General features: G+C 35.7%; 1 protein-coding gene across 4 annotated transcripts in view; it reads right to left on the minus strand.

Annotated features, from left to right (window-relative positions):
- Positions 1–282: 282 nt before the first annotated feature.
- Positions 283–27,079, minus strand: part of LOC148945996 (microtubule-associated protein RP/EB family member 1-like) — a 55,431-nt gene continuing 28,634 nt past the window's right edge. For 3 of the 4 annotated variants that reach the window (XM_089097904.1, XM_089097905.1, XM_089097906.1), the window contains exons 4-7: positions 22,762–23,059; positions 13,146–13,264; positions 5,982–6,134; positions 283–675 (exon numbers count right to left, since the gene is read on the minus strand). In XM_089097904.1, the coding sequence (XP_088954030.1) occupies positions 622–675; positions 5,982–6,134; positions 13,146–13,264; positions 22,762–23,059 (624 nt within the window). In that variant the 3' untranslated portion in view covers positions 283–621. The remainder of the gene's footprint in view (positions 676–5,981; positions 6,135–13,145; positions 13,265–22,761; positions 23,060–27,079) is intronic. The other variant, XM_089097907.1, reaches the window with a different exon arrangement.

Genomic DNA, 27,079 nt, shown 5'->3' on the forward strand with positions numbered 1-27,079 from the left:
GGACCTGCACCCAGGCAAATAATACCGCCAGGGTGGCAGGGCAGGCTAAGTATTCTTGGTACCTACTTATATGTTTGAACAAAGATAATGCGTAACGTACAGATAAACAACAAGTGCTCTGTGAGCACAAGGCACTTTTTGCATGTATTTCGAAAATTATTTTGTTTAATTTCTTCCTGAAAATGCTGGGCTACTGCACTGTCAGATCCCAAAAATTACCCAAAATTAATGCAAGATATAATGGGAGCTAAAAATAGCTCTATGGTGTTTTACACTAGCAACTTGTCTTTTTTTTTACTGAACCTCTGCCAAGCCGAAATTCCAGCGAAATTGATGCTAAATTTAAGAAATAATTTTTTTTTTCATTAATGATGTTACTTTGCTACAACGAAAAAAAAAAAATTAACACAGGAATTAGAACTGAATTGTCATTAAAATGTTAACCATTTACACTAGAAGAGAAAATACTTGATTCCCGAAGCTGAATTAAAACAAAGCAGGTTTGCTCATAAAAAAGATTGGATTAAGGATAAATCAGGGCAAATAAATTTTCTTATTAGCAAGCACGAAATTTAGTAGATCAGTGTCAATTTTAAGTGAACTCTTCCTAGCCTAGCAAAGTCAATATTCATCTGGAGGCGGGACGTCTTGCTCTTCCGGCGGTGCAAATCCATCCTGAAAGAGAGGGAAATATTTCGAAGTACACATATTAAAACACAATTAACATAAGAACATAAACAGTGCATTTCAGCGTGACAAGGTCACTTATCCTAGGCCTTTAAACCTCAACAAAGACGTTAAAGATTAGGTACCCCATGGACATTATATTCAGTAATCATGCCAAGAGCAGGGCAAGGGTGTATATTATTACATTGATGGAAGGTAGTACTAGTCTGATAAGTAATTCTTGTGACTTTGAATTGTCGTAAAATCAATGTAATTGTGTGGTTGGTTCAAGTTAGCTACAGAGAGGTTTGGGACTCTACCTGTAGAGTTTGAGCATGGTACGTGACGTAAAGTCCTGATTCTAGACTCTTTTGAGGGTCATCACCACATTTGCGGAGGATAATTATTAGGTAATTGACTATTAATCATTCAATGAAACAACTTTTGTCGGTGAAAAATGCTTGCCTATTGTGCGGGCTAATCGCCCATGCAGCAGGTAGTCGTCCAATTGCAGGGCTTAGCGGCAAACTATGAACTAATTGATGACGCTGCGGTTCTTACTGCAAATTAAAGAAATTCTTGTAGGCAAAAAAAAAAAAGGTTTAAGACACCGTCTTCAAAGTTTTTCAATTTTTGTCTTTATTTACCGTTTTGTAAACTTCAATCAAAGATTGCTTTTAGGATGTTTCTTGAAAAATTGCCGGTAACCATTTTCAAATACAAATTCCATACATCACTCCCTGCGTTCCATGTCCAATGGAATGCAGATACGGCTTAATCTGATTAGCAATGAAAAAATCACGGATCACAGAAAAGATAGGACAAACGGAGTCTCAAGCTAGAACGCTCAAAATAACTAGAAGAATCAAACTAAAAGTATATAAAGGGTCAAAGATGACTGACTGGATAACATGATTACAGGTTTGGCGGTAGTTGAAAATAACCAGAATACAAAGAAACCAGAGTTTTTCAGCGTATTGCATACCTAAGGTTAGAAATAAAAAAAATGTAGACAGCTTTATGATTTTTTATAATTTAACTGGGATCACTGTTTATTTTTTTTTTAGCTTACAGAAAAAACACCATAATAAGATTACTAATATCATCAAATTGTTGTATCTATCGTTTCCCAGAAAAAATGAGTTATTTTTATCCTAACTTCAAATTCATAGGGAAAGGTAAATAAAGGGGATTTTAAGTTGAATAGCTATGAGGATTGCTCTAGGATGTAGATCAATCCTTAGAGGAAAAATCGCCAATCAGTGGCACCAATCAGAGGGAGGGGGGATCTCCCTTTCATTTTGTGTTCAATATTTCTATTTCCGTTGCAGTAAATTTCTTCGTCTTTTGCAACGAAAACAAAAATAGTGATAAAATTTCTTAACGCCAAATTTTACTGACAAGCTGACTGGCTTACCCAATAGGCTCAAGCGTTAGTATTTTTGTTGTTGTTTTTATTATGTCCCTTTCTGCTGTTTCGTCATGTTTTATTTCACTATTTATCTTTTTGGTTTATGTGGGTAGTAAATAAACATCATATTATCACAGCTGGAACGATGAAGATCCAGTTAAATCGGATAACTAATCCGCTGGCTCTAGGAGCAAAAACTAATAAACAGTCAAATTGGTCTAACTTCAATTGCATGTAACATTTTCAAAGATGAATCAACATTCACAGTCAAGTGCTATGGTCCTTCTCCACGACATTATAAAGAAATTTCTTAAATACAGCTTGAAGAAAATCGCTATATTTGAGAAAAAAGGTTCCTATTACACGTAGAAGTAAACGCTAAAACCATATTTTGGAAAGTGGCTTTCACAGAAAACTGACAACACTGACGAAAATTTGCTGCTACTCTAAAACTTAATAATTTAAAAAAAAAGGAAAAAAAAACTAGGGAAAATAACAGCTTTCAGGTTTGATCAGGCAAATCAGGGACTGATAACCGTCCATAGTGCACTATCAAAAGTTGTGTGTCGTACCACTTTTCTTTAAAAAGAGGTCTGAAATGCAAGAAAAGCTAACCAAAGAACTATATTTTCAAATTTTCTAGGAGTACTGGTACTTCTGGCCAATTCTGTTGAAGTACCAATGACATCAAAGTGAAAGATTTTTTTTGTCCCTTAGCTCCATTTGGTTCCTAGTTCCATCCTGGTTCCTATTCAAACCTGGAAACCAGGATTTTCTACGATTTTTCTTTTGGCTGTTGTACAACTACTAGATTTTTTCGTTGCGTAAAACAAGCCTAACCAAATATTTATAACCACTGCTATGGAGTCAGTCCACAGTACCACCGACTCCAACTCCTGAAACTTTAAATATAATTGCTCTGACTCCTAACATTTTCTCTAAAGAAGAAAGAACTACGACTCCAACATTCCTGCTAAGTTACAGCAGAAATTCAATTTATAAGTTTTTCTCCTTAAATACAATTTTTAATTTTAAAAACATCCTATTCACTATATGTATAATCAGCTTACAATATTAATTTTGTTTATTATTCCCGCTTTTTAATAGCATTTAAGAGGATTTGGCTTAACCCCAGCCTTTGTGTTTCCATAACTCCGACTACAAAGGGTCTTACATGGTTTTTGCTACTCCGATTCCATTCAGCAAAAATTTACTAAAACCCCGACGCCGACCCCACGACTCCACAGCCCTGTTTGTAACACCCAGTATATCTGCGGCTAATTGTCGATCAAAACAAGGATCCACAGGATGATACAATCAGTATGCTATATCAGGCTATTGAACAAGTATAGGCTACCGGGAAATGTAAAAGCTAAGCAATGAAAGTGACATTTTTAAATCAGAAGAAAACAAGGATTTTATCGATAGGTCAGTAGTCAACTAGAGGGATAAATATAACAGAATAGGCTAATTGGTCTTTGAGAAGCTTTGTAGGAAAGTCAATCAACTAATAATTATTAGCATTACCTATAATTATAATGTGAAGCTTTTAATCTTGAATAATAATAATAATATTCATATTAATCCACAGCTTAAATTCATGGCGCTGTTTGTCTTTTGCTTCAGCAATAAGAATAGTTACACTTCTTGGGCTCTATGATAATATATTTTTTCACTAATTTTCTGCTGATTTTTTTTTACGCACGTTCCTTATTTTCAAACTTGGCGCCAGCTAAGCGTAAAACTACCTAACTGCATATGGAAAATTGAATGTCTTTTCATGAAAAACTGAGTTCCCGTTTTTTTTTTTTATCTTTTAAGACATATATGGTTGTATTAGTTTCCACTTAATCAATTTAAAGAATCAGATTTAATTTTCGGATTTCGGATCCCAATCTCATGCGTGAATTTGGTTTGTGGTTGTCAAAAATAAGGCTAAATATAAGTTTTGTTTAATCACACTTTGAAGTTATCGATCATCAAAAGTCTTATTCGTTCTGGACTTATTTTTTCAATATATGTCTGATGGAAAAATTCTGACTACATATCTGAATTTAGAATGGAAAACTACACTAGACTCACTGTTCAGATTTTTCAAAAAAAAAAAAAAAAAAAAAAAAAAAAAAAAAAAAACGTGTCGACCAGTGAACAATTGAACAATTCCTCTTGCGCAGGTTCGTCTGTCTTGCTCTTCTAATTTTTCACCCAATATTGATTTGTTCATACATTTCAAATACCATAACAAATATGTGCAAGTATTTGCATTACAAGGCTAACAAGATAATCAACTAAAAAAAGAAACGGTTTAACAAAAGATAATATTCACATAGATAAGATGCGATATCAATAAATTAAGTATGGAAGGAAGGTATGGATACGTGACATTGGCCACGTCTGCCAAATGCTGGCGAAAAACAACAAAGAGAGTCAATTAACAAATCAGAAAAGATAAGAAGGTTTTTACGAACATTACTTATTAAAAAGCAAATATTATTCAATGCTAAGATGCAAGGCCGTATCCAGGGGGAGGGCCCCCCCCCCAAATGTCTGACTCGTAAAAATGTTTTTTTTGTATAGCCCCCCCCCCCTCCCCTAACAATTTTTTTTTTAGTAAAACCCCCTCCGAGAAAAAATCCTGGGTACGGCCTTGCTAAGATGCTATTGTTTTGGTAAGACTAAAAAGCATGTTATATATACAGGTCTACGTGATACAAAGCTTAAAGAGGGGTCTCAATTTTTTCCTCCAGCGAATAAGCTGTCCTTGTCCCAACCTCATTAACTTGATAATATTTTGGTACTTGTTAATTATCAAGAGCACACTCAAGAATTTTAACAAGTAAGATCTGAGAAAAACCGGTTTAACTGTCTGTATTCGGAGACAATTAGCTTAAGCTCAGTGGAAAACTACGTTGTACGTATATTTTAATTAAATATACCTTTTTCCATAATTCTTTGTCGTAATTTCCATAATTTTTTAAAATATTATATTTTTATCATACTTTGGTATGTTTCATTAGAATTAACCTAACTTAACTCCAGTGTGTGTTCTGTATAATTAACAAGTATACCAATGTTTTTAATTGTCAATATCAACAGTATTTTATAAACTGTTCCACTAAAATCAAACCTAGTTCATATTTGGTTGCTTAAAGATGACAACTCCATTATAGATTAGCCTGCCTGGTGTTATATAATCGAATCTCTCACTCAAACAAAAACAAAACAAAAACAAGATCACAAACGGATTCTTTTGCTGGGCTTTCGGTTCAAGCGTACTTAAGACTTCATACTGGTCTACGTCATACAAAGCTTTAGATAAGGTAAAAAAAAAAAAAAAATCCCGCTGGATGAGCCAAATTTGTCCAAATCCAATTAACTTAGCCATATTTTTAATTGTTTCAAATTAACAGCAAACACAAACAAAAATAAAGAAAATCACAAACGGCTTCTTTTGCTGGGCTTTTGGCTTATCCGTACTTACCTAACTATCATTATGAGCAACATGATTCTTGTGAGTCACTATTACTCTATTCTTAACATTGCAGAATGACAAACATCACGAAGTGTCTCTTGCTTTTCGTCCCAGGCGACTTAAATATTGCGGGGGTATTATTACCCCCAAAAAATGATGGGGGAGGTGGTGAAGGGTTTTTACCTGCATTTTAAGACTCATTTAAGAGACAAAGAAATATTTTTTTGTTTCTTAGGAGAAAGTCTTTTTACCTGCAATTTGGGATCAATTTTACGTGTCACAGAATTATTTCGAGGGGGGAGCAGGTTCAGACTTAGTAACCTCCCCTTCCCCTGGATATGCCCCGTGTATAGGCCATTTTTCTTTATTTTTTATGCCTGGCGTCCTAAAAGCTCTTTAGCCAGCAGGTGAATAAACAAAAAAAGGACTTACTTCAGTTGCATAAAGGATATCTAGAACTTTAGTCGTCAATTGATTTTCAGCGAATTCCGGCTCTTGACAAATCACTTCAATATCACGTAATTTATTGAAGTAGAAGTCACGCTCTTTTTCCATGCCTTCGACAGTCAGCTTCATCTCAACCAACTGCAAATAATCTTATAATTACAACATTCCACATAAAAGCAGCTTGTCAGGTGTTGTAAGACAGAATAAACAACTGAACTATTCAGCTAGAAGCGTGAACATTCTTAAAAATCATTTAGAACCATAGGCTTTGCAATAGGCTATAAAAACCTCAAAATTATCATTGAAAAAAAAGAAGAAAATACTACGTCATGCGGTATTTTCTTCTACAAAGTTCCCGTTTCCAAACAGTTTTTTTTTACATGATGTCCTTGGCTACATAAACCTAAAGTGGACCTGCATTTGTATCCGTGCAGCGTAATTTTCAATATCTGAGAGTTTTACTATTTTCGCCACTTGCCTCTCATAGTGTGTTACTAATATTTTATTAATTATCATTTCAATCATATATTCATAATAGACTAAAGCATCACCAGTGTGAGAAGACAAATATAAAATGTTTAAATTTCTTATATATATATATATTTCCAGAATCTTAGAAACAAAAAAAGACAGATGAGTCAAAGTTGATTTAATTTCTAGCTAATACACCTTGTGTTCAGGAAAATTACGCAGCATTTTTTTTCGGGAAGGGGTGAGGGACAAATTTTATTTATAACTGGATCAATAAGTGCTCAGAAATCTGAAAAAATTAGGACTCCGGGAGAGGAGAGGTTCAAGGTCCTCTTCCTCCGTACGTCCCTGGCCGTGTTGGTAATTTAAATGGTTTCTAAGATAGACATGGGCACTACCACTAAGGAACAACGTCAGACGTCTCTTTGGTAGGCGTCCAAAGCTTGAAAAGTGGCTTTCAAGGAACCGTAGCTTTTGGCAAGTATTAAAACGTAGGCCACGAGCCAAGTATGGCTCTGAAATACGGGTAATTCAAAAGCGTAAGAAGATAAGAATAATAATGATAATAAAAAGAATAATAAGAAATGATTAAGACACACTTTAGAGATAAAGGATGACAAGTTGCCAGAAATCCCGCTTTTGGCCATCTATCTGGGGTAAAACAAAAAGACAACATCCAACGATTTAAAGAAGATAAGAACTTCATGGAAAGGAGTAAAAAATGAAGCGTAGAACAGAATGGGATGGAGGAGGAACGAGCGCAGCTATGTTTGAGTGGGTCATCAGTCATAACAATTTAAGATGCAATAATAACCTTGGCATTTGACGGTAAGCGATTTATTCAGATCAACTTTCCATCTGACTTATGGCTTATAATATGTTATAAAATAAAAAAAAACAAGTTTTTTTTAACTGAAAGTAAGGAGCGACATTAAAACTTAACAAGAACAGAAATTATTCCGTATATGAAAGGGGCTGTCCCTCCTCAATGCCTCGCTCTTTACGCTAAAGTTTTTTATTGTTTAAAAAAATAGCATTGTGAGAAAGAGTCAAACTTTAGCGTAAAGAGCGAGGCATTGAGGAGGGGCAGCCCCTTTCATATACGGAATAATTTCGGTTTGTTTTAAGTTTTAATGTCGCTCCTTACTTTCAGTAAAAAAAACTTGTTTTTTTTATTTAATTTCTGAACGTTTTTGAATTAATGCAGGTTTTGATTTTGGCTCACCGTACATGAATAATTAAAACAAAATTTGCACATTAATTTTACTTTTTTTGGTTAAATGGCTTTCTCGAAAGTTGTTCAATATATTTACAAACATTTTTATTAGTAATAAATATACGTAACTTACTAATTAACTTACGTAACAAACTTCTACATTTGTATATTTTTATTACGTATATTAGGCAGTTCGCCCCCTAGTCAATACCTCCCTCTTTACGCTAAAGTTCAAATTTTGTTCCAATTCTTTAAGAATGACCCTTAATCACAAAGGCCGTTAATTAGAATAAATAGCTCTTATGAAAGTATTCAAAAAAACTCTTGCGCAAAGAGCGAGGTATTGACTTGGGGGCAAACCCAATCATATACGTAATAATTTCTGTTCTTTTTAAATTTTGATGTTGCTCCTTACTTTCAGTTGAAAAACTTTTTTTTTTAAATTTAATTTCTGATCATTTTTTTCAATAATGCTGGGAAATCCGGTGCCCCCTTCATAGCAATGTCCCTTCCCCCAGGGAAACATCCTCCCATGTAACCTCTGACCCCCCCTCCCACAACCAAAAAAATTCCCCCCTGAAAACGTCTGTATACTTACCACTAACCAATACTATATGATATGATTTATTAACACTAAAAGCCCCACTGGGCCATGGTTAATACACGATACACTTCAAAAATAATGTATGAAAACACCCTTACTATAAACTAAACAAAAATAAACATAAATCTAAAGAAAATTATTTCTATACTCCATGCCCAGCCCAATAAACCTTCCCAAATTCTTTATCCCCCAAAAATTTCTATCTCTTCATATATTACCCACCCATTCCTCCCTTTCGAAGCACCCCGCACAAATTTCCTCTCTCACACCTCTTAACTCCTTACATAAACATAAAAAAAGAATTAAATCATCATTTTCGTCCCCACACCTCGGACAAAAATAGGGACCAGCCTGCGACCTAGTCTTCCCCAAATATTTTCTCCTGTCTCCAAAGTCTACAAATTTTTCCCTTGCCGATATTCCCCACTTTAGTTTCGCCCTACTAAGCCCCGCCTTCAAATACACTTCCTGTCCCCATAGGTCCTTAATACTAGCATACAGAGATGGAGAAGGTGACGAGGATATATCACAATGCCATTTCTGGATCTCCTGGCTCTCTAAAGTAACTTAAATTTTTTTTATACCGCCCCCCTTTCTCACCACTAAACCTTTCCCCCCCCCCCTTCCCACAGCCTAGCTTCTTCACAATTTTCCAAAATACGTTTAACTTGGCTAGCCCAAGAGCCTTTCCTCCTATCTCTCAAAGATTCTTGGTAAGCTGCTTTTAGTATCCTCTCCTCTGGGAGGGATACTAATTTTTCCCAATATCTAATCATACTAACTAGCCTTATAACTCTTTCACTCCTCAACTCCAAATCACCCCTTAAAACCACACCATTAAACTTATCACTTAGACCTATCAATCTCTTAAAAAAAACTTAACTAGGTCCTCTCTAACTTAGCCCCCTTTTCCTCAAATTTCACACCCATAACTAAATACTGGTCTTATCTTACTATCAAAAATCCTCTTCATTAATTTAATATTATTTAGGCCTATCTTTCTTAAACTACTTCTTAACACACTCCACATCAACCCGAGTTCTCTTCTTTTCATTAGATCAACATGACTACTCCACCTTCATTTAGATGTAACCTTACACCCTAAATACACAAACTTCTTTTCAATCTTTAACTCACTACCATTCACATCAAAAATTTCACTTTGTCCCCCTTTTTCTCCAAATACTACTACCGCTGACTTATCAAATATTTAAAATTAACTTCTTCTCAACTAAATAATCATGGGTCAGAGCTAACAATCTTTGCAGCTCTTTTCCACTTTTTGCAACCGACACTATATCATCCGCGAAAAGGAGAGCAAACTAAGATTTACACGATAACTCAATACATGGTGCAGCCCTACTCCTAAAATAATCCTCTATATCATTTATAAATAAAGAAAAATAGTCTAGGAGATAAACTACAGCCTTGCTTAACCCCTACAATACTTTCAATTACCCTAGAAAACTGTTTCCAAACTCGAACTACGATCCTAAGTACACTATACATAGCAACTAATATCATAACAAACCTACTAATATCAAGGACAACCCTAATTGTAGCACACTCTCGATAAGGTGCTTCCTAACTACTTCATCGAAAGTTCTTCTCAAGTCCAGAAAAGCTGCATATAACCTATTTTCTCTTCCTCTAGCATATTTTCTTATCAACATACTCAAATAAATATCTGGTCTATAGCACTATATCCCCCTCTTTTGTCAACTGAGTGCTCTTCTCTAGTCTTTTCTCTGAACTTTCCTCGGAAAAATATAGCCTAAGTATTTCCTTATTATTCTGATCTATTCTAAGGGGCTTATTTACTTTCACTACTTCATTCTCCTTATCTTTTCTTCTAAGCTCTTATAGGCAAATGGTCTGAACCCTGTATCCCCATAACCTCACAATCCATACACCGAGTAAAAAGTTCCTTGCTAACAATCAAATAATCTATCACACTTGGAGACATCCCCAAAAAACATGTAAACGTTGGGCAAAGTTCATGACTTGCAGCCCTTCCCCCGGGGACTATGGGGGATTAATCATCCTCAAAGACATAGTTATTATATTTTTCGACTATGCTGAACAAAATGGCTATCTCAAAATGTTGATCAGGTGACTTTGAAAAAAAAATGAGCGTGGGAGGGGGCCTAGTTGCCCTCTATTTTTTTTAGTCACTTAAAAAGGGCACTAGAACTTTTGATTTCCGTTCGATTGAGCTCTCCCGTGATATTCTAGGACCACTGGGTCGATACGATCACCCCTGGGAAAAAGAAACAAAAAACAAACACGCATCCGTGATCTTTCTTCTGGCAAAAAATACAAAATTCCACGTTTTAGCCTATAGGTGTGTGGAACCTCCAATGTAGGGTTCTCTGATACGTTGAATCTGATGGTGTGATTTTCATTAAGGTTCTATGACTTTTAGGGGGTCTTTCCCTCTTTTTTCAAAAATAAGACAGATTTTCTCAAGCATGTAACTTTTGATAGGTAAGACTCAACGTAATAAAACTTTTATTATTTGAAATCAGCATAAAATTCTGATTCTTTTGATTCATCTATTGGTATCAAAATTCTGTTTCTTAGAGTTTTGGTTGCTATTGCGCCGGGTCGCTCCTTACTTACAGTTTGTCACCACGAACTGTTTGATTGTTATTTAAGCATTATAATATACCATATTTGCATGTTTACAAAAACATGATAAAATTGATATGGGTTTCTTTCCAAAGAATATTATGTAACAGGAGACACAAGTGCCTAATTCTCAATGTAAAAAAAAGTGTTACGTAATAGGATACATAAGTGCCTAATCATCAATGTAATAAAAAGAAGAAGAAGAAAAAACAGCTAGCGATCCAGAAATAGTTTGCAGCACTATTTTGTAACATGAAAAAAAAAATCTGTGGTGTTTAAACATGACTAAATTTGATGACCAGTTTAGGAGATGGTACCTGGCTACAGTGACATCAAATGTGTATTTGGATTATAAAATTTAAATGCATATTTGCTAAAGATGATTTTTGACGAACTAAGATGTAAAAGCTAGTTAAACACCGTTATGTAACATTATTTTTACTTGTTTCATTTTTTCTATTATGATATATGGGGGGAGGGCTGCTATACTAATTTCGTAGTGAATAGCAATGCTCAATAGCCAATGTTTATTTTTTTTTACCATTCTGATTCCGCTTTATCATTATATAACATATAGGCGTTTCACTAGGAACATCTAAAGTTGAAAGGGTTAAAATAGGCGATTCACAAGGATCGGTTCTTGATCCTATTTTATTTTTGGTATTTATAAACGACTTGCCAAATTGTCTAAATACTTTAATAAAAAAAAATAAACCAACAGTAAAACCAACTATGAAACAGCTCACTTCTTGCCAAACACATAACAGCGATTGTCTCAACTGTAACACGGTTGAGGGTAAATAAACTAATCATCAACATAATTAAGTCTAACTTTATTTTTATCGATGGAGTAGGGGACTAAAAACAACTAATGGAGTTATAAAACAGACTACGTCTTTGAAATGTCTTTGATAGTAATTGATAACAATTTATCTTTTAAACAACATGTACCTTTAGTTGGTAAAATCCTGGCAAAAAAATCTAGGTATAATGAATAAACTTCAGCATTTCCCCCTAAATCTATTCTCCGCGATCTTATTTTTTTTCCTATTCACCCTCGCATTCTTTGCTGTTAAAGTATTTATTTATCAGCTTTTCCAGGGATTCTTAAAACAATTAGAATTTTACAAAACTGCCCTCTAAAGACTATGCAGGTTAGCTTCCTCCGCCTCACTTTGTTCCGGAAATTCATCCAAGCTTAAAAATTTTATCGGCGCTGCGAGCCTTCGTGAATTTTATACACTGTGGTTTATCGTGTGTTGGGTCGATTACTCATTCCCGAAATACAAGGGGTAGTGCTGATTTCCCTATACCTAGAGCCATTACTTCCCGTTCGTATTCTTCTGTTTTATGTAGAGGCATTCAAAAATGGAAGATTTTATAGTGATATTAAGACTAAGAATGATCCACATTTAGTTAGGGAAACTATTAAGAAATATTTTTGTAGAATATGAATTCTTATTTATTTATATATTTGTAGAGGAATTTTGACGTTATAGTTTCCAGAGGTAAAAAAGATATGATGTTTCTTTCTATATTTTTACTTTTATAATTTTTAAACATAATTTTAAAATTTTATGATTATATATTCAATCAATTGTGATTTTCTTATGTTGCTTCTAAAATAATGGATATTAACAGATTCAGCCACCCTTACTACAGAGGCACTCAAAAATGGAAAAGTTAAAAAGGGATGTTAAAACAATAGACGATCTGCATTTACTTAGGAAAACCATTAAGAAACTGTTATTTGTAGAATATGAATTTTGACTTGTTCATTCATTTCTATGAGGAATTTTGATGTTCCATTGTTTCCGGAGGCGGAAAAATGTTATATTTGTTTAATATTTTTATTGATCATTGTGGTGGTATTGGTGGTGTCGGTGGTAAAGTTTTTTCCCCTTTCCTCTCCGTGTTTCTTTTTCTCCAACCCCCCCCCCTTTCACGCACCAAAATCGCTTTTTAGGGGAGATAGTAAAATATCTTTGTTATTTATATGTTTTTCTAATAAATCCTTCCTTATTAGGGTCTTTGTAGGTAAAATAGATGGATTTGAGTCTTTGTAGGATAGAAAATAGAGGAGTTCCTCTATCTTTGTAGGATAGAGGAGTTTTTTTTTGCAATAGGAGCAATTGGCTTGGAATTATGATTGATTAAAACTCAGAAGCAGAGAGACCCACAGAAATAAGGAACAAAATGAGAAAAGCTAGAGCAGACTCAAACTTACCTGCGTTGTTAATTCATCAACTCTATGATCACTTACAGGACTACTCTTGACTGCTCCATTAGGAGGGATTCTAGAACTGGCAGGGTTTGGTCGAATACTGGCAGCTGGTCTGGACGGGACTGAAATAAAATATTATTTTTCAGTATATCATTAAAGCTTTATATCATAGCAAGACAAAATAGTGACTATATATATTGTAAATATAGGACTACCCCCCACCCAAAGGACACAAAAAAGAAACCCCGATATTATTCGCTGATAAAAGGCACAGCATAATTTTCAAAACCTGGCTATTGGACCTTAAAACCATTTTCCCTGAATTCCCCTGACTCAAAAGAAGATCTCCAACCTAAAGCTTGGGCTTTCTGGCCTGTTTCAAAGTAAAGAAGAGGTTCATCAGCAAAGCCCGTCAACTGAAAAACTTGTTCTGTAGCCAAGCATAACATCCCCATAACTATGTTCACCAACCCGGCCGTGGATTTTTTCGTCAGCATGCAAAATAAATATCGCATCTCATTCATATTTCACCTCATAGCTCGCTTGGTTTCCTCACTATTCATAATAGATCTCTTTCCAGATACTCTGCCAACAAAAGGATCAAGGCAGCTAAGGCCGAAAAATACTGGTCTTGGTTTTTGATTCCGGGTTTTATAAATTTTAACCCCTAAAGCCTTTGTTCTCATGTGGCTATTCCGACTTTGTTTCGCACGCAAAAACCCTGGCAAATCACAGGCGTATTTAATCTGGCTCCAAATGAGTCATTCATATTGTCAAATTTAATTAATTTGTTCGTTTTTATTTGTTTTCACGGTTCAACATGGCAACGCTGAAAAAAATGTGGTAGGCGATTTTCAAATAGTGCTTCAATAAGCACAATAAGTGCTTGAAAGCTAAAATATAAGCAATTAACTATACTTAAGCGAACAAGAAACAAAATTGATTAACTGCACTTAAAATGATTTGATATTTTAGAACTGAAGCATCTCAACGAATACTAAATTGCAAATAACCGAAATATAAGGGGTCATGCCTAAGAAAAAAAGCGTTCATAAAAATTATTATTTTTCGCCACTCATACTGAATCCATACTAAATGTAATAGAAAAATACCATCTGCCAAATATTGTTCAGAAGCTAACTGATCTACACAATATGCTGTTGGAAACAGCGTATCAGTGCTAGTCATATTACCGCGGTTTATTCCGTTTGTTTTATTAGTGTTTTTAACATTTCTTTCTTGGTTCATGTCCTCTCCCGTTTTTCTTCTTTTTCCATGTTTTACCCACTATTTATGTTTTTGATCTATGTTGGGTATAAACAATTAGTAAAAGGTTTGTTCAAATAAAAAAGGTGACTTTTGTTTTTCTAGAAAGATCATTTATTCATAAACAACTGTTTTGTCCCCTTCAAAGAAACCCTGTTCGCATATAATACTTAGTCAACATTTCACGTAATTTGACTTTCCAAGCAAAATTTTCCACACAATCTTTGACTGTTTTTTGTTTCCAAAGCAAAATACTTTCAAGCAAGCAAAAACGGCTTTTGGTCAAAAGCAAACTATTAATGCAAAAAGGCTGATCATGTTAACACATGTTAGAAACCAATTTATCAACATAAAAAAGGCAATCAAAGTTGCAATAGACAAAACTTGAAAATCAATCTTTTGATTTGAACATACCCAGTATTATCATTAACAAAGTATAGATAAATCAAGCAAATCTTTGTGACAATTAATGCTGAGGTTAGCATAACCACAAGACTAATTTACTGCAGGTGCAAACAATAAGGCAAGCAAAGCAGAGCATGCAATTTCACAACACATGCGAATAATATCAATAAAGGCGGTAGACATCCTCAGTCTCAGGTGTATATTACTTTGGACATCCAACCGTTAAACAAGATTTATTCATTAAAGCAGATTTCATAGCAACCAAAACTGCACTTTTTAGTAAAAAAAAAGCCAATGAATACAAGAAACTGTCATGAAAGAGCAAAACTATGTACAATAAATTAAAAGCTACGTCATAAAAGAGGCAGTTGGAAAGACTCAGTTGCCGTTAAACAAATTTCCAGGAAATATCTCAATTTGAGATACCAGGTGAGGGGGAGAACGCCTAATCCTGCTGCAAGCACGAGTTAAAAAGTTAATCAACGTTAATCAACGGGTTATGGGAAAACAAAAATCAAGGAGGCACACTTGTGCCTCTATAAAGAGGCGACCCACCACAATGTTAAGCGATTTCAGGTCCTAGAGGTCGCAGAGAGACGGCGGTAATTGCATTTTGTAGCCCAAGCTCAAACTAAGAAACTTGCAAAATTTCATCCTCCTCCGACTTTATCTTCATGGGGTAAACTGGGCCGGAAGTTTGGACCCTCCCACCACAGCCCCCTTTAACGTTGTCCGATTGGGCTGAAATTTAGAGGTTAAGCTTTCCTAGGGCCCGGGAGCTTATCCTCGAAATTTCAGCTCAATCCGATCACTCCTTCCCTGTTTTCAAAAAACCAAATATAGCCACTTAAAATTCATCTCTTTTCTTTTTTCTTAGCCACGCCTACAGGCCACAGTTGGCAACGGATCCGGTTGAATGAGGACTCATTCGAAGCAGAATTTGACCTGTTAGGGCCTTTTGATATTTTCAGACCGAAAAAATTATCCCCCGAATTTACATTTACGAAAAACCTCGTTTTCCTATATTAGCCCATGTTAATTTTTCCCTCCACAACCCCCACTTTAACGTTGTCTGATCGGGCTGAAATTTAGAGGATAAGCTTTCCTGGGGCCTGGGAGCTTATAGTCGAAATTTCAGCTCAATCTGATCACTCCTTCCCTGTTTTCCAAAAACCACATATCAAGATTTTTGGGAATTTGCTTGCGTCGAAAATACCTTCTATTTGCTAAACAACAATTACTATTATGTTTGTATAGTCCAGCGGCTGAGACTTCAGACTTTCATTCGGAAAACTCGGGTTCGATTCACCATCAGAGCAACTTTTTTATAACTTTGAAAAGAAACTCAGTTTCTTTTTTAAATTATTTGAAAAAAATTACGTTTTCTAAAGAGTTAAAGAGGCTGAGTTACAAGGTCGACCCTTAAAACGTACAGGGATTAGGAGGCACAGTTGGGGGGCTGTTAAAGAGGCTGAGTCACAAGTTCGAACCTTAAAACGTACAGGGATTAGGAGGCACCCTGTACGACGTGATTTGAGTATTCAGGAATTAAAAGCCTTAACACAAGAATGTTCAAGAGCGGGGGGTTTGGGGGGCGGCAGTCCCCCAACTTTAACTCCTGACACGATCAGCTAACAGTTAGTCAAGCAATAATAAGTAATAAACTGTACAAAAACGTGCAGAAATTATTTGAAAAAAACTACGTTTTCTAAAGAGTTAAAGAGGCTGAGTTACAAGGTCGAACCTTAAAACGTACAGGGATTAGGAGGCACAGTTGGGGGGCTGCCGCCCCCAAACCCCGCTTTCGCAGCCTTTAAATAAAAAAAAATTTAAACTGAAAGTAAGGAGCGACATTAAATCTTAAAACGAACAGAAATTATTCCGTATATGAAAGAGGCTGTGCCCTCCTCAACGCCTCGCTCTTTACGCTAAAGTTTGACTTTCTCACAACTCTTTTTTTAAACAGTAAAAACTTTAGCGTAAAGAGCGAGGCGTTGAGGAGGGCACAGCCTCTTTCATATACGGAATAATTTCTGTTCGTTTTAAGATTTAATGTCGCTCCTTACTTTCAGTTTAAATTTTTTTTTTATTTAAAGGCTGCGAAAGCGGGGTTTGGGGGCGGCAGCCCCCAACTGTGCCTCCTAATCCCTGTACGTTTTAAGGTTCGACCTTGTAACTCAGCCTCTTTAACTCTTTAGAAAACGTAGTTTTTTTCAAATAATACGAAATAGAAACAATGAACATGAGCCACAGTGTCAAGGACGGAGAAATCGTAGAAAGGTAAAAAGCAGAAAAAGTATCAAAGTAGAAAGGACGGAGGATGAATTTTCATTGGAAATCATGTTTACTTTCAAAGGCTAACACGAGGCTTTGGCTTTATTTAAATTCCCTAGCGTACACTAGATTTTTTTGGTACTGTTTTACAAGGTGGTAAGCGCGCGAAAAGTGAAGTTTCGTTAACGCTAATGAAATAAAACAAAATGGATGAAAATATAATAGTTCAAAAACAAATTTAGGCTATATATTTGCACCTTGGGGGGGGGGGGGCGGGGGTAAACATAGCATATTTGAATACGTAACCTAACCTAATCAACCCAACTTAGGTACCTTTTAGTCCCCCTAAACCCAAAAAACTAAAGTTTAAATATAGTTCTCCCGGAGTGAAAAAACTCTTTGCAATTCCTATCTTTATACAGCGTCTCGTATAAGCACCGGGTTTTATCCTATCTGATTTTCAATACAATTGTCAAGCGCTTACCGCTTCATAAAACAGTACCTTTTTTGCAGTGATTGTTCTTTAACTCCTGGAATTTGCACTCATTCTAGGTTATAGGGAATAAGGAAAATTATGTCTGCACGGCACTTTACTACCATTTTAAGACCAAATCGCCACCATAGCAGTGGCGGATCTTGGGGTGGGGTGGGGGGGGGGCGCTCTCCTATAACGTAGTCAATTGTAATGTAATTTACTTAATTAACGCAAGTTTGCGTTAAATAAACTTGCTCCTAACGGAAGTTTATCGGATCAGCCTATTTTGGCCCCCCCCCCCCCAAAAAAAAAATCCTGGATCCGCCCCTGCACACCTTTCTTTATGGGTAGCAATATTTATTTATAAGTTCAGGCCAAAGAAGGGCAAATATATTCTAACATAGGAATATAAAAGACATGAAAATACGCGAGGGTAATTGAATTTAAAACAATAGCTTGATTAGCTGGAGACACCTGTTTGTGAATTGCTTGGTGCCATGAGTAATACGTTTATCCCACTTGAAAATTGCAAGAGACTTGTTCCTGTTAACTTTTAAATGAATTGTAGCAGCAACAGTAGATATTTCCTTCAAAATATCCATGACGGTGCTGCTGATATTATTTTGGCAAACCTCCAACACGGTCACATTGCTAACATATTTCTATCAGTGAGTAATGTCCCTAGCCAACTGATTAACCATTACGAGGAAAAGAAGGGGGCTAAAAGAGTACGTTTGAGGGTCCCTGAAAGAACTGGCAAAGAATTCAAGTAAATACTCATATATTTTAAAGACTGAACCAGGTAGGGAAAAAATGAAGCAGTAATCTCATCTAGTAACGGCTCAACAAGAAAACTATGGAAGATTTCTATTAATTATTTAAAAATCATTTTTCAGGCCATCAAGAATCAGCGTTAGCCACATGCTGAAGATCTCAATCTGATTGATTGAGATCAATCTGAAGGACCAATCTTTTGTTCAACCAATTTTGTTCAAGGAATACTATACAAAGCATCATTACCACCTTGTTCTTAGTGTAACCCTACTTTCAATAACTTTGGGTACTCATCACTTTGAAGAATTAAATTATCAGACAACATCACACTGAAGACATATCATGAACACAAATTTCGAATTCTTTCAGCTTACAAATGTTATTTTGGGTTTGAATGGCATTTATAACTGGGTAAGCAGGAAGAGAGCGATATATCTAATTTATAGAATCCTCTCTTTGTCAAAAATATTGATAGTACAGTACGGATCTCTGCAGACATCGATTGATTGCTCTCTAACGAGATAGATATTTCATTTAAATTCAACAAACAATAAAACTGTTGTTTAATAGACTGGTACTTAGGAAAACGTTGTAAGTTTGATTCGTAGCACTAATTAAACTTGGAAGCGAATTTAAATCAAGCCGCTCTTGGTAACAAACAGTAAACCTCTTCAAAAGTGAGCTTTGATATCATCATATGCATGAAAAGAGCTGTTTCATTGTTCAAAACATGGGAAGTTCAGTAATTATAGGTTTATATACCAAAAGTTATTAACATTATTAATTTGAAAAATTTTAGAAAACGGCGAAAACACCAAAAAGGGACGAAGTTTTCGTACAAATGACTCCATCGAATCTAGTATTCGAAACAGGGCTTATTTGAATTGATCCTGAAGCTTGAAAAAGTGCATTTTATGCCCCGAAAAGTGTATTTTCTGTCCCTGAACCCTCGAAAAGTGTATTTTTAGATTTAAATTTTCTGAATTTCAGTGGAAAGTGGATAAGATATGCAAGGGGGGTTTACGCTTAACCTTCATGCTTTTGGAGGAATATTTTGGAATAAGTTGCAATTTGAGTACCGCGGCGTGACGGTTACCTTTTATTTTTGAAATATTTAGAGTGCACCATAACACATTACGTTCCCTATGCTTACCCAGACAGAAAAATGAGTTAAACCCTTAAAAAGACTTTCCCAAAGAATCCCCTAAAAAAAAACGTGAAATTAAAACTAAAAAGTTCACTTTAGACATTTTAGGACACTTCTCACTTTCATTTTGGCAATATCTAAAGAGGGAATCCCGGAGAATTTCCAGTTGTCTATCTGTATTCGAAAGAGGATTTCCATATAGAAATTATGTTTTTGAGGAGGACACTCGCGCACAGCCCCCAGGGCAAGGGTTGTAAGTTATGTCCTGGGGGCATATAAGGTTTTTGTTGAAATCTTTGTCATAGAAACTTGAAAAAAGGCTCGTTCGATTGGAAATTCAAAGGGCTAATGCCCTTTTTAATAGTCGAAAGTGATTGGAAGGCAACTAACCCCCCTCTCACGCCCACCCTTTTCCCAAACACATCCAATAAAAATTTTAAAATATCTATTTTTTTCAGCGGTGTTGAAAGTTCTGGAAATTTGGTCTTTGTGTATGATCCTGTCAAAAAAAAAAAAAAAAAAAAAACCGCATCCGTTCCAGTTTTGTTACTACTTTTTATTAACCTTCGGTTTTTTGCACCGGTTGGATTAGAAGCGTTTATAGGCTTCATTTTATCACAAATTAAACTTATAATATGTTTATTAATATAAGGCTTATCATAGAGCAAACAACGATGTTTTTTTTTCTAACACAAAAGTGCCAATGTTTGAAAATATTGAGCGGGCTGACACAAACAAATAAGAGACAATAGAAGTAACCACGGGTGTCTTATGATTGTTCAAGTAATTCTTTTGATTACTTAAATCTTGAGACTTGAGTTGGTAATATTATTCAGACAGGGGACAAACAAAACATTATATTTTTTACAACTTTCTACTTTATATTCTATGCTTTTCAAGCAGCTATTGTCTGTACTCCCTCCCCCCCCTCGCCTCCAAGACAATGATTTGCCTGATTTCGGCTACTACTTTTGCAATTGAAAAGGAACAGCTGATACAATGGAGTCAATTCACGCAAATGTAGAAAAAACGTATTCTTAGGGAGGGTGGCATTTATTTGTTGCAACGAAAAAAAAAATTTTTTAAAGAAAATACAAGAAGCCATTTTTGTAAACCTAAGGAGAGAGGGGGAAACGACAACCCCCCCCCCCCCGGTTGACAATACTGAGCTTATGAGCTAATGTAAGTTGAATTAACTAAGGCAATATTAAAGAGAAAAGTTTACAACTCAAGACATGGAATGGACCCTCTTGTTGAACCCTCTCAGCATATGAACTGGAAGACTATTTGTGGCCCAGAAGTCTTTTTTTCAGAATAAATATCGTTTGTTTAAATTGTAGCACTTTAAGTTTATCTGCTGATGTCAGTCACTGTATATGTGATCGAAATGTCCAGAACTTTTTGTATTTGTTTTACTGTCTAATAAAAGGAATTATCCCTATTTGAAGTTTTATTTGTTCGTCATATAAACGCAGTGTGGTCTTCCAAAAAAATACCTACTAGAAAGGAAAAACTTTGGATTGGAAAATTTTTGGATCAAAAGATCTTTTAATAGAGCAAGTCTCTTAAGATTGGGTTTGCAGAGAAACATATAATGATTCAACTATTTATGTGACTAGAAAACGCATGATTATACATGAGTCCCGTTTTTGGTTGCCTAAGTCCGACTTCATAGGCAACAGAACAAAAAAAGTGTTTAATTCAAAAGAGAACTAAAGCGTTAGTAATTTTGGTTTCTTCGTGTTCCTTCAGACAAATTTGGCAATAATATTGCCTAGATCGTTACGAATTTGCGGAATTATAGATTTTTTTCGCTAGGGATTGACCTTAGAGCATTTCCACCTATTGAAGGGTTTCACACTCACGAGTAGAGCCAGAAACCGAGGATTGGTGTTTTATCGTAGCCGAGTAGATTCAGAGTTCCATAATAGTTTGACAGCAATAAAAAGATTCGATTTTCCTATTTGGTGGGAAGAGAAGAAAAAAAGAAACAAATTCCTAGATAGCTTAGCGGCAATAATAAAGTTGTTTTTCCTATTTGGTGGGAAATAAAGCAGAAAAGAAAAAGTTTCTTGATAATTTAGTAGCACCAAGAAAAGTTGGTTTACTTGTTAAGTGGGAAGAGAAGCAGAAAGAAGTTCCTTAATAGTTTAGTGGCAATAATTACAGTCGGTTTTCCTATTTAGTAGGAAGAGAAGCAGAAAAGAAACAAGTTCCTTGATAGTTTCGCGGCACTAAGAAGAATCGGTTTTACTATTTAGTATGAAGAGAAGTAGAAAAGAAACAAGTTCCTGGATAGTTTAGCGGCACTAAGAAGAATCGGTTTCCTATTTAGTAGGAAGAGAAGCAGAAAAGAAACAAGTTCCTTGATAGTTTAGCGGCACCAAGGAGAGTCGATTTTTCTATTTAGTGGGAAGAGAAGCAGAAACGAAACAAGTTCCTTGATAGTTTAGCGACACTAAGAAGAATTTCTATTTAGTGGGAAGAGAAGCAGAAAAGAAATAAGTTCCTCGATAGTTTAGCGGCACTAAGAAGAATCGATTTGTCTATTTAGTGGGAAGAGAAGCAGAAAAGAAACAGGCTCCTTGATAGTTTAGCGGCACTAAGAAGAATCGATTTGTCTATTTAGTGGAAAGAGAAGCAGAAAAAAAGAAGTTCCTTAATAGTTAATGACAATAATTAGGGTTTGTTTTCCTATTTATTGGGAAGAAAAGAAACAAGAAAAGAAACAGCAGAAAAGAAACAAGCCCCTTGATGGTTTGATGGAAATAAGAAAAGTTGATTTTCCTATTTGGAGGGAAGTGAAGGAGAAAAGAAACAGGATTCTTTGATATTCATTGGCAATGAAAAGAGTCGATTTGCCTATTTGGTGAGACCTAGGACCACAGAGAAATAGGGATAACTTGTAAAATTCTTGCAACTTAACAATATTTGGCTCTTTTCACTGGCTTAAAATTTCACACAGAGCAAGTCTTAAAGAGATCTTAAAAGTATAGGTTCTTTTTTCTTTTCTGAATAATACGATTGGTTTACGAATGTATGTCTGAGACATGTCAATGAAAAAAAAAAAAAAAAAATATACTATTTACCGCGGGATTATGGGAAAGTGATCACTCATATTCTCTTTAATGGGACCTTTATAACCATTGTCTAGAAACACAGAATACTGTATAATTCAAGAGAAGGAAAAAAAGTCTAAGGTAAAGCAGGACTAAGGCAAAGATAAGGCAAGTAAGGTAAGCCTAGTCTAAGGTAAAGCAGGCAAAAAGCAAGCATACGTGCAATCTTTTTTTGAGGCAGTTGCAAAGCCATATCAGGCACTTTTTCAGCAGGTTTTTCTAAATTCAAACCTCTCGCTGCTCCAACATTTCTTGTGGCAGTGGGCAATTTCTTCTGAGTTGGCGTATGCCGTCCACCCCCAGATACAGCGCCTGCACCAAGTGGCTCTCCTTCCCTGGCTGCCAATGCATCGTATGGAGATCCATCATAGTTGGCATCAAAAAACTTCTTAAACCATTGAAGGAATTCAAAATTATCTTGAAAACGTCCTTTTATGAGCTTATCAACTGGTATAATCTGCAAATGACATTAAAGGAAAATGAATATATGAGTTTGTATCATCGTTTGCACACTTTCATTTTTTAAACGTTTTGAGAATGTTACGGCAAATTAACAAAGCAGTATATTGACAAAAGCGCAAATTTTCTTGAGGGGACGCCACTGATTTTTGACTATTTTCCATTAAAAAAATGTGTTTATTTTTGCCTTTGTTCTAAACTATAAGGTAAATTGCTTGTACCATGTCAGAGACAACTCTTCTAACTTTCAACAACAATTTGTCTATTTATCTTAAGCGTGGGCACCACAAAGGGGAAGAGGGTATCCCCCCCCCCCGTATTAGAAACCAATAATATAAAAAAGTATATGCTTTGAACAAATTGAACAAATACAACGCTTTCTGGCAAAAACAAATATTCTGTCAAACTTTTACCGATCCACCTAGAAAAATCTTTGCAAGTCCTCCCACCCCCCTTCACCTAGAAAGTTCTACGTGCATCCGTCCAGTGATTCTGGGATGACATCAGTAATTTCATTTCCAATTTGATGATGTCACTCATATTCCCTAAATGAAGTCTTTTCCTGAACATCCATGTTGTGCCTCTTCTACAATCGGAACTCAATTGCTTTTCTTTTTGATAAGTTCCACAATCACGAATATTGCACTGAACCACTTTTTTTTAAGTTATTTGATTCTGGCTATTTTTTATCTTTTCTAATCCAGTATCAGCAGACTTTAGTTTGTTTAACAATTATCATCCTTGTCTCCAAAAATCTTATATCGTGCCCTAAAAAATTCCAGCACAAAACAAATCTGATCATTTTCTAAACTTGTGTCAAAAAAGCAGATAATATGATCGGGATTTAACTTCATTTTAAGTTTTTTTTTTAAAAAAAAAAAAAAAATTAGGCGCCCATGAAGATACTAATAATGAAGGACAAACGAGCAAGGTGATTATCCCCGCATTTTCTCGTGAGCCTTTGAACTTTTTTAGGTTTGAGATAAGAGATGATTCTCGTAAAATGACATGTACTATAATGATGCATGTCCATTATGTCAAAAACTGCGTCCATCCTTTTAATTGGTTTGACAGTATGGACGAATTTTCTCCTGAGAGCATTTTGGAATGCGAGCATTTAATTACCGTAAATTAGTCATAAGTAAATCTGATTATCACCCAACAATACACTTAGTTGCCACCCTTAGTGATTTATCCATATTTCAAGTGATTTTTTATATTACATAAGAAAAATAACTAAATCAGCACATAAATCACTAGATTATTGAAGACAATTACCAAATAAACCAAAAAATCACCAAATCTAGTGATTTTTTCACCGCGTTGCAACCCTGAAAATAAAGTCATTACACACTATGATGTTGTATTTTCAACAAGAAACATATATTTTGCCAAGAAATACATGAATCCTTATCTCAACCATGAAGTCAAAACTTGGCAACCCTGAACCTTCCACGGTCACAAAGTTTTTCGGCATTTTTTTTCTTTCGTAAAGAGGCTGCAAATAACTATTGGAAATTACTAACAAAAATATGTCTGCGCCTGTAATTTACTATTCTCAAAAACTTCCAATTTCCCATTATGTCATTAAATACGCAAGTATTCAAAATATCGAACAGTTCGTGGTAACTGGAAGGAAGGAGCGACGCAGCTAAATAGTAACGGAAACTCTAAAAAAACAGAGTTTTGATAACAATAGATACGTCAGAAGAGTTGAAATTTTCATGCTGATTCAAACTATATAAAGTTCGTTAAGTTGAGTGTCACCTATCAAAAGTTACGAGCCTGAGAAAATTTGCCCAATTTTTGAAAAGGGGGGAAACACCCTCAAAACATCAAGTGATCTTAATGGAAATCACATCATCAGATTCAGAATGTCAGGGAGCCCTACTGTAGAGGTTTCAAGCTCCTATATGCAAAAATATGGAATTTTACTTTTTTTTGCCAGAAGAAAGATCACGGATGTGCGCTTATTTGTTTGTTTTTCCCTAGGGTGATAGCATCAAACCATTGATCCTAAAAGATCGGGAGAGAGTTCATTTGATCGAAAATCAAAAGTTCTATTGCGCTTTTTAAGTGATCAAAAAGATTGGAGGGCAGCTAGCACCCCATGCCCTTTTTTGGCCCAAAGTCGTCGCATCAGAATTTTGAGATAGCTATGTTGCTAAGCATAGTTGAAAAGACCAATAACTGTGCCTTTGGGGATAATAAGACCCCCCCCTCAATTCCCTGGGGAAAAGTCTGTAAGTTGCGGAATTTACCCATTACATAAAGCATTTGTTATTGAGAGGTATAGATCTTTGGGGGGGGAGGGGGAATTTTGGGCTTGGAGTGATTTTCCACGGTGAGAATTTTGAGATAGCTATGTTGCTAAGCATAGTTGAAAAGACCAATAACTGTGCCTTTGGGGATAATAAGACCCCCCCCTCAATTCCCTGGGGAAAAGTCTGTAAGTTGCGGAATTTACCCATTACATAAAGCATTTGTTATTGAGAGGTATAGATCTTGGGGGGGGGGAGGGGGGAATTTTGGGCTTGGAGTGATTTTCCACGGTGAGAATTTTCTGTTGTGAGTAAAGTTTCCGGGAGTGAGCTTTCCAAGGAAAATTTTACAATAAGGAACTTTGCCAGAATTCCTATACAAATTTTATTATTATCCCACTTTATCTTTACCGACTAAATTTAACATATTGAAATGTTCCGGGGGAATTTTTTTGCGGGGTTGGAATTGTCTGGACCATTCTTCCACGGAGGGCGGAGAAATTCCATGGGGGAAATTCTCCATGGGTGAATTTTCCACGGAAGCAGCTTTCCGCAGGGGATTGGGGGATTTCCCAATGAGGGTACATTTCCGACATGACTTGAAAAACGATCAGAAATTTAAATCTCTTTCAAATGAACTTATGCTAAGGAAAATTTTCCAGGCAGAAGCGTCCGCAAGTGATCTTCCTGGGGGATTTTCAACGAGGATTGAATTTTCCGGGGGGTGGGGGATACTTTACGTGGGAGGAACTTCATTTTGTGGAATTTTCTGTGGGGGTAGGGAAATTTTCATGGAGGGGAGCTGGGTTTCCCGGTATAATTTGAAAAAAGATCAGAAATTCAAAACAAAAGTAAGGAGCAAGATTAAAACTTGAAACGAACAGAAATTATTCTGTATATGAGAAGGTTGCTCCCTCCTCAATTCCTCGCTCTTTAAGCGAGGGTTTGACTTTTTCTTTCAATCCTTTAAGATTGACTCCTTAAACACAAGGGCTGTTTAATTAGAATAAGAAGCATTTTGTAAAGTTATAAAATACTTTAGTGTGAAGAGTGAGGCATTGAGGAGGGAGCAATCCCCTCATATACAGAACAATTTCTGTTCGGTTCAAGGCAACAATTTATTTTTCGAAATTTATAGAGGAGATTTGTAATTCTTTCATTTTTTCAATGGAAATACCAAGAACAACTTTTTCCAACGAAAATAAGAAAAAAAGACATTTAAAAATTTTGGGGGTGGAGATGGACAGAAACCTAGGGGCACGTATCCCCACTGTCCCTTCCCCTTAATTGACTCCACTGGCAACTTCTTTTGCCATATAGGCCTAAATATCTCAAATTCACCCCAAGAATTTCGACCCCCCACTTGGAACCCAAAATACAGAATAAGTCCAATATTTTGCAATACCCGAAAAAATGACATTTTTCTGGCATCAAAAAACAAATCATTTTTCAAACTTTCCCCTTCCAATGGAATCAATCCATAAAAATTTAAGAAGGGACCAAGGCCGTATCCAGGGGGGGGGGTACCCAGTTAGAACCCCCCCTCCCACCGAAATTTTTGACCGAGTCAAAAATTAGTAAAACCTTAGTAAAAATTAGTAAAATTAGTCGAAAACAGAGTCAAAAATTAGTACCCCCCCCCCCGAACAAAAATCCTGGATCCGCTCTTGGAAGGGACAAAATGTATTTTCAATATCTAGGGAAGGGATGGGCAAATTGTTGCTTTTTCATTTTTTCCCCCTATAAAAATACCAAAA

The sequence above is a fragment of the Artemia sp. Qi Xiang Cuo genome, chromosome 12 (genome assembly GCF_049724085.1).
Source record: "Artemia sp. Qi Xiang Cuo chromosome 12, ASM4972408v1, whole genome shotgun sequence".
NCBI lineage: Eukaryota > Metazoa > Arthropoda > Branchiopoda > Anostraca > Artemiidae > Artemia > Artemia sp. Qi Xiang Cuo.